This window comes from Prunus mume, linkage group LG5 (assembly GCF_029339155.1).
Source record: "Prunus mume cultivar Tortuosa linkage group LG5, ASM2933915v1, whole genome shotgun sequence".
NCBI classification, from domain to species: domain Eukaryota; kingdom Viridiplantae; phylum Streptophyta; class Magnoliopsida; order Rosales; family Rosaceae; genus Prunus; species Prunus mume.
In genome coordinates this window covers 29,299,158-29,308,020 of record NC_142702.1, presented here as the reverse complement: position 1 = coordinate 29,308,020, position 8,863 = coordinate 29,299,158, and the positions used below count along the sequence as shown (strand labels likewise).

Here is an 8,863-nt window from a genome sequence, read left to right as displayed (position 1 = left end):
CTTCCTCAGTTATGTCAATAATTGGTGGAAACAAATTTGGCAGAAAACTACCATTTGCTTTACAAGTCGATTTAGTTGGTGTTACTCTTCTTGTTTCTACAACAACAACATAACGAGCTTTTTCATGTATGAGAATTATTAAGAATAGACTTCGGAGCACCATAGTTGATGAATTCCTTATTGATTGCATGATTCTCCACATTGAAAGAGAGTTTGTTAATAATATTGATAATGAAGAGATAATTGATGAATTTAAGATTTCTAAGCCTTGTAGGGTAAAGTATTAGATTTAAATAGTTTAGTTTTGTGTAGCATTGCATTTATTTTTATTTATTTTTGTTAAGCTTTTATTTATATATAGATATGCATATTTGATGGTAATGCTTATTACGTCTCCCCTGACTAGTGTTTTTTTTTAATGAATTAAATTCACTCATACCGTCGAGTTTTTAAGGTAAGTTTCGTATACTTGACTTTTAAATCCTGGATCTGCCATTAATTATGACCAATAAGGAAGCCTGAAAGCTTGCTATTGATATATTTACATGAATGTTAAATGTAGAGGTTCATATCTCTACTCACTCTCAGTGGAGAAAAGAGGAGCTACGTGATTGATTTCATTGTAGCAGTTCAGTAGGCCTGAACTCTAATTCCCTCCCTTTTTTTTTTATCTTTTTCCTTTCGTGCATGTGCTGCCTGTACGTTCGTCAATCAATGAAGAATGCCATCTGACAGGTTTTGCTGTTTCTGCAGAAGCATTATTTTGGGCCGTGGAAATAAATACCTCCCCGCCTCCTTCAATTTCCATGTTTTCTCAGTTTCTGGCCAGACTTTGGTAGCTCGGGTTCATAACTCAAATGCCCAACTACAGGTCAACTGTTTTCTGGTGGCTATATTGATATTAATAATGCATGCATACTAATATTATATATCTGCAGGTCAACTTAATTGTGGTTGCTAACTTGGAAGAATAACGCATATAAATAACTGGGAAAAAAATTATTGGAATATAATTGCATACCCCAATGACCACACATCTATATCACTTCAACTATTATTGGAATAAATCTTAATATGTGTTCCGCCAAATAAATAAGCCTTAAAATATAATTGTTATTTCTGCAATTATCATCCACGAATTTTTTCTTTGTTATAGAAAAAGATATTATCTAAAGTTGGTTTGATACGTTGTATTTCTCTGATACGATCGTGTACTATATATGTACGAAGGTGACTTATTTTGTTTTCATTTGAAGCAACGTTATATTAAAATATGGGCAGCCGCTAGGCTGAAGGTCTTGAATATTATTATAGAATCAGAGAGAAGGAAACGGACGAAGGCACAAAGCCCGGACATTTTAAAGAGACGACGACCAAAAGCCACCTGTCTGTCTCCCTCTTTAAATGTTGGGAGTCGAGACGTGAGCCATGACGATATCCGACTCCGACATTGAATGACGTCTCTCTCTCTCTCTCTCTCTCTCTCTCTCTCTCTCTCACACACACACATAAAAACTAGCAATAGCAAAGCATTCAGTCCATCTTTGTCTCTCTCAGTCTTTGACACACCGCACAGGGCCGCAAACCTGTATAGCCCATTTACCAATCGGAGGGCGCATTTTGTTTTCAAGAAACCAAAAACTCAAACCATTTTCAAGTTTCAACCTTTCGTCATAAAAAAGTGAAGAAATTAAATTCTGGGTTTGCAAAAGGACATTGAAGACATCGGGTTTCGTGGGTTTCCAGGTTAGTCCAACCCCTCATTATTAATTATTATTTTTCTTATACTTATATTATATGGGAAGTTGTTTGATTGGTCTTTGAATGTTGCCTCTGTTTTTTATTTCATTGTTTAACTTTGTGGTCGCTGTAAATTATTTGTCAAGAATGAGCACAAAACAAAAACGAGATTGTTTTCTTTTATTATTTTAATGCCGAACGGATCTTGATCAAATGCTTCACGTGTCCAGTGCGGGGCGGTTTAGGATAAGAAAATGCACGTTTCTGTTTTTTCTCCCACGTTCGTAGTTTCATACAGAAGCCGACGAATGCAGTATCACTACGCTTGAATTTCTTTACTTTCGAGCTTAGACAGCTCAGTGACGAATTGTTTGGTTGTTTTGTAGGCGGACCATTTTCTTTGTGTGAACTATTTTGCCTAACTAGCTTAGGCCTAATAGGAGGAAGGGGGCGTCCAGTTCTTGGGCCATTTTCAGGTATGCCCTTTAATCTTAATTGTGAACTAATTATGTTGTATGGGGCAATCACTATGTGCCCATTACGTACTTGGCTTTGTTAATAATGTCTTTGATGCTCTTGGCTTTATGTTTCATCTGTGAATTGGAAGGACTGCATTGATGTCTTGTTTGAGTTTTCATTTTTCCATCAAAATTTTATTAATCATCTGATTGTTTTTAAGCCGGTTAGACAAGGTTTCTTATTATATCTTCTTGCATTGTATACCTTACAGAGTAAATTTAAGCATGATGGAGGATTTGTGGACTGTATTTTGTGGCGAATCTGGTCCTTCAGGCACAGCTGGAAAGCCATGCACTTCCAATCTTGAGTCTATGATTCATCCTTCTTCATGCACCAATCATGTGTTGATAATTGGGTTTGACATTTTGCTACTAGTTGCGCTCGTGTTCAGTATGTTTCACAAGTCCTCATCAAAAACAGGTCACATTCCACCCCGATTTCGAGACCTTTCGGGTTTGCAAATGGTCTCTGCCCTTGCTAATGGCTGTCTTGGAATTGTGTACTTGGGCTTGGGAATCTGGATTCTGGAAGAGAAGCTGAGGAATACACAAACCGCTTTGCCTTTGAATTGGTGGCTACTTGCGTTGTTTCAAGGGCTCACATGGTTGTTTGTGGGTTTGACTGTAAGCATCCGGGGAAAACAACTTCCAAGACAACCGGCAAGACTATTGTCTATCCTTGCATTCTTGTTTTCTGCAATTGTCTGTGCTCTATCGCTTTTTGCTGCCATTTTCAGAAAAGAGTTATCAGTGAAGACCGTATTAGATGTCCTGTCTTTTCCAGGAGCAACATTGTTGTTGTTATGTGTTTATAAGGGGCATCCATATGAAGATGGTGATGAGGGCATCAATGGAAATGGCCTTTATACTCCTCTGAATGGCGAGTCCAATGACATCAGTAAAAGTGCTCATGTTACCCCATTTAGCAAAGCTGGATTTTTCAGCAAAGCCTCAATTTGGTGGCTAAATTCATTGATGAAAAAGGGTAGGGAGAAAACTCTAGAGGAAGAAGATATACCCAAGTTGCGTGAGGAAGATCGAGCAGAAAGTTGTTATTTGCAGTTCTTGGAGCAACTAAACAAAGAGAAGCAAATTCAACCATCTTCCCAACCTTCAGTATTAAAGACAGTAATCATATGCCACTGGAAAGAGATTCTCTTGTCTGGCTTCTTTGCTTTGATAAAGGTACTCACTGTCTCAGCTGGTCCTTTGCTTCTAAATGCCTTCATTCTGGTTGCTGAAGGAAATGAAAGTTTCAGATACGAAGGTTATGTGTTAGCCATTACACTTTTCCTTTCAAAGACAATTGAATCCTTGTCACAAAGGCAGTGGTACTTACGATCCAGGCTTATTGGTTTGAAAGTTAAGTCTTTGCTTACATCAGCCATTTACAAGAAGCAATTAAGATTATCTAATGCTGCTAAGTTAATACACTCAGGTGGTGAGATAACGAATTATGTTACAGTGGATGCTTATAGGATTGGAGAATTCCCATTTTGGTTCCATCAGACTTGGACCACTAGCCTCCAGCTGTGTCTTGCATTGGTAATTCTTTTCCGTGCCGTTGGCCTAGCTACATTCGCAGCGTTGGTGGTGATAGTTTTGACTGTGGTTTGCAATGCTCCACTTGCCAAGCTACAACATAAGTTTCAGAGTAAGCTAATGGAGGCACAAGATGAAAGGCTAAAGGCTAGTTCTGAGGCTCTTGTGAATATGAAAGTGTTAAAACTATATGCATGGGAGACCCATTTCAAGAATGCGATAGAAAAGTTAAGGAAGGCGGAGTACAAATGGTTATCGGCAGTGCAGTTAAGAAAAGCGTATAATTCCTACCTCTTTTGGTCATCCCCTGTTTTGGTCTCTGCTGCTACATTTGGAGCATGTTATTTTCTCAAGGTTCCGTTGCATGCAAATAATGTTTTCACTTTCGTGGCAACTTTACGCCTTGTTCAGGACCCAATTAGATCTATTCCTGAGGTCATTGGGGTTGTTATTCAAGCCAAGGTTGCATTTGAACGTATTGTAAAATTCCTCGAGGCACCAGAACTGCAGACTGCAAATGTCCGGAAATGCAACATGGAGAATGTAGCCCATTCCATTCTTATCAAGTCAGCTAATTTTTCATGGGAGGATAATATATCAAAGCCCACCCTGAGAAATATAAACTTAGAGGTTCGGCCTGGTGAAAAGGTTGCTATATGCGGAGAAGTCGGCTCCGGAAAATCAAGCCTTCTAGCTGCAATTCTGGGAGAAATTCCAAATGTTCGAGGAAGTGTAAGTTGCTATTTTTTTCCCTTGATAACTAGAAAATACAGTTATACTTTGTCAGAACTCTCTCAACAGATATTACTTGCACTTTAAGTCCCACAGGCTTTCTAAAATTATCATCATAAAGTTATCTTTATGACTATCAGATTCAAGTTTTTGGGACCATTGCCTATGTTTCTCAAACAGCATGGATCCAAACAGGGACGATACAAGAAAATATTTTGTTCGGTTCTGCTATGGATAGTGAAAGATACCGAGAGACACTTGAGAGATGTTCACTTGTAAAGGATCTGGAGCTGCTTCCTTATGGTGACCTCACTGAAATAGGGGAGAGAGGGGTCAATCTGAGTGGTGGTCAGAAGCAGCGAATTCAGCTTGCCCGGGCTCTCTATCAGAATGCTGATATATATCTCTTGGATGATCCATTCAGTGCAGTTGATGCACATACTGCTGCAAACTTATTCAATGTAAATACACTTTCCTAACATGGGCAGTGCCCTTCTTTATTAACTTCTGGCTTTTAGTGAAAGCTAATTTGTATTTTGGCAGGAATATGTTATGGAAGCACTTTCAGGGAAGACTGTCTTACTTGTGACCCATCAAGTTGATTTCCTGCCTGCATTTGATTCTGTTTTGGTTAGTCTACCATTAACTCTAGGCTATTTCTCCATTTTTTTTTTCTTTCCATAAATCCATTTATTTCAAATCTATTAATCGGCAGGGGCTAGCCATTTCCTATTCTACGCTCCCTTCAGCCAATTGCACATTGTGATTGTAGCAAAAAAGAAAACACATTTTCAATCAACCTACGAGGGTTGTAGTTATTTTATCATGCGTTGTGTTTCAGCTCAGTATATGACTAGTTAGTCACTTAGCAGAAGCTGTTACTCCTACATAATAACACAAGTTCAATTTTGTTGACAGTTGATGCTTGATGGGGAAATCCTACATGCAGCTCCTTATCACCATCTATTGGACTCAAGCCAAGAATTTCAGGACCTTGTCAATGCACACAAAGAAACTGCTGGTTCTGACAGGGTTGCAGATGCCACTTCTGCCCAAAGTGGAATATCGTCCAGAGAGATTAAGAAGGCATATGTAGAAAAGCAACTTAAATCATCTAAGGGTGACCAATTGATTAAACAAGAAGAGAGAGAAACGGGAGACATAGGGTTGAAGCCATTCATACAGTATCTGAAACAGAAAAATGGGTTCTTGTACTTCTCAACAGCAGTTCTTTTACACCTTATTTTTGTTATTAGTCAGATTGTACAGAACTCGTGGATGGCTGCTAATGTGGATAATCCTGATGTTAGCACATTGCGATTGATCATGGTTTACTTGTTGATTGGATTTTCTGCAACATTTATTTTACTGTTCAGATCTCTTATAACAGTTGTTCTGGGTCTTGAGGCATCTCAGTCTTTATTCTCACAGCTACTAAATTCCCTTTTTCGTGCGCCTATGTCGTTTTATGACTCAACACCTCTGGGAAGGATACTTAGTCGGGTATGCATTTCAAACAGAAAGTTTGGGTACAGATTAGGAGGAACTCAAGGAACTAATAAATTTATGTATTACATTTTTCTTGAATAGGTTTCATCTGATCTGAGTATCATAGACCTTGATATTCCATTCAGCCTGGTCTTTGCTTGTGGGGCTACCATAAATGCTTATTCCAATCTCGGAGTACTGGCTGTTGTTACCTGGCAAGTCCTGTTTGTCTCCATACCAATGGTCTATCTGGCAATTTGCCTACAGGTAATACTATACAAGGTTCTTTCATATGTTATACGGCAGAAGCTACTATATTCGTTTAACTGGCTACACGATGCTATTCACATGTTAATGTTAAGAATGGTTATGCTTCTATCTATTAGGAATTTAGGAAGTATCTGAATATGAAATTGAAAGAGCAGAGAAATGTGCTTTCTTTTGAAAATAACTTGATTAAATACAACATTTTTATTTTCAGAAATACTACTTTTCCACTGGAAAAGAGTTGATGCGGATCAATGGCACAACTAAGTCCTATGTAGCAAACCATCTAGCGGAGTCTGTCTCGGGAGCCATTACAATAAGAGCTTTCAATGAAGAAGAGCGGTTCTTGGCGAAGAATTTTGACCTCATTGACACAAATGCTAGTCCTTTTTTTCACAGTTTTGCGGCAAATGAATGGTTGATCCAACGGTTAGAAATACTCAGTGCAGCAGTTCTTTCTTCTGCAGCACTATGCATGAGTTTGCTTCCTCCTGGAACGTTTAGCTCTGGTAAGTTTTTAAGTTTTCCTGGAATTGCCTGGCTAAAGGGGAAAGAAGTCATTGTTGCTATCTTCTAGTATTTTAGACATCTTTTGTTGCACAGAAAATCACTAGAGATGATTTATATTTGTAGCATAATTTAAGCTATGGAGCCTTATACAATTTTGTTGTTGTCAAAACGAGCCTTATACAATTTACTGTGTCACTGCAGGATTCATTGGAATGGCACTTTCATATGGTCTTTCATTAAACATGTCCTTGATGTTTTCAATTCAGAACCAGTGCACTATAGCAAATTATATCATTTCTGTTGAAAGACTAAATCAATACACCCATATACCGAGCGAAGCCCCTGAAATAGTAGAAGGAAGCCGTCCCCCAGCCAACTGGCCAGTTTTCGGTAAAGTGGAGATACAAAATTTGCAGGTAAATATTGGCAGCTTTTGTGTTATAACTAAACAAGGTTAGAGTTAAAGTAGATGACTGATACTTTTGATATAAAAACAGATCAGATACAGGGCCGATACACCACTTGTTCTTCGTGGGATCAGTTGCATATTTGAAGGAGGACACAAGATTGGTATTGTTGGTCGAACTGGCAGTGGGAAGTCGACTCTCATTGGTGCTCTGTTTCGTCTGGTGGAGCCAGCCGGAGGGAAGATCATAGTTGATGGCATTGACATCTCTACAATCGGACTTCATGATCTGAGGTCACGTTTTGGAATAATACCTCAAGATCCTACTCTCTTCAATGGGACTGTGAGATACAATTTGGATCCCTTATCCCAACATTCAGACCAGGAAATATGGGAGGTACAAGACAAGTCCTATAATGCTTGTTTTCTGTGATATTTGGTTTTGAATGTTGAAAGTATGGTTGCAAATTTCTCTAAGCAAAGAGTTATCTGTACATTATGAAGGTTCTTGGGAAGTGTCAGCTTCGAGATGCTGTTCAGGAGAAAGGTGGCTTAGACTCCTTAGGTAAGTTTTGATATATCAGTGTGTGATGTGCAATTTTGCCTGTAAATTGTGATCAGCAGTAGCAACTGATGACCTGATTTGCAGTTGTAGATGATGGATCAAACTGGAGCATGGGACAAAGGCAATTGTTCTGTTTGGGGCGTGCTCTTTTGAGGAGAAGTCGGGTACTGGTGCTTGATGAAGCAACCGCATCGATCGACAATGCCACCGATATGATTCTACAGAAAACTATACGGACTGAATTTGCAGATTGTACCGTGATTACGGTAGCTCACAGGATACCGACTGTGATGGATTGCACAATGGTTCTTGCCATTAGTGATGGTGAGTTTCATTAGTTAAATGCTCATCTATATATCAGTTGTTTTGTTCAATCATAATTGTTGGAAAAAATATCAGAGAAACATTGAATGAAAATGGTTGTCTATTTCAGGACAAATAATGGAGTATGATGAGCCAATGAATTTAATGAAAAGAGAAGGCTCACTATTTGGGCAGCTTGTCAAGGAATACTGGTCTCATATCCAGTCTGCAGAATCCCATTGAATATATATTGCAATATTGGCTTTTGGGCCACGACTGTTGTGAATCATTACAAGAACTGCTAGTCTGAAGAAGTGCCAATGCGAGGATTGGGAGATCGTGTTCTATGCTGTGCCTGCGTGCGTGTGTGAAAAAGAAGAAAAAAAAGATGCGAAAGCATGAAAAGTAAGGGGCAGGCAAAGGCCAAAACAGAGTTATTATTAAAAATGATAAAATCGCCCACATTATCAGTCGGCATGCAGCAACCTTAGTCCTGTGTAAATTAAAGATGATGGTGATATGCACTAATACTATATTCTTCAGATCCCGTCGGTTGTATTTTCTCATCATGGTCGGCAATCATTTGCATTAATATTAGCTGTTAAATTTGGATCTCGCTGGACACTAAGTCCTGTGTAATTGATCTTTTCTCAATAGTACATACACCTGTTGCCACTGGATATACCAAGGAATGTAAAATTGGATGCGTGGCAACACAAATTATGCACCAGATGAGGTAGACATGTGGAGCTGTGTCTCCTTGTTGATGTTGAGATGAAAGTAGATGAAAGC

General features: G+C 38.8%; 1 protein-coding gene across 1 annotated transcript; it reads left to right on the top strand.

Annotated features, from left to right (window-relative positions):
• Positions 1 to 1,540: 1,540 nt before the first annotated feature.
• On the top strand, positions 1,541 to 8,753 carry ABCC10 (multidrug resistance-associated protein 14). The gene is made up of 13 exons (XM_089053173.1): positions 1,541 to 1,746; positions 2,127 to 2,216; positions 2,471 to 4,532; positions 4,673 to 4,993; positions 5,076 to 5,162; positions 5,451 to 6,035; positions 6,123 to 6,287; positions 6,502 to 6,796; positions 6,999 to 7,213; positions 7,295 to 7,600; positions 7,708 to 7,768; positions 7,853 to 8,092; positions 8,202 to 8,753. Exons 3-13 carry the CDS (start codon positions 2,484 to 2,486, stop codon positions 8,312 to 8,314), a joined length of 4,437 nt encoding a protein of 1,478 aa, XP_088909299.1. The 5' UTR covers positions 1,541 to 1,746; positions 2,127 to 2,216; positions 2,471 to 2,483; the 3' UTR covers positions 8,315 to 8,753.
• The last annotated feature ends 110 nt before the right edge of the window (positions 8,754 to 8,863 follow it).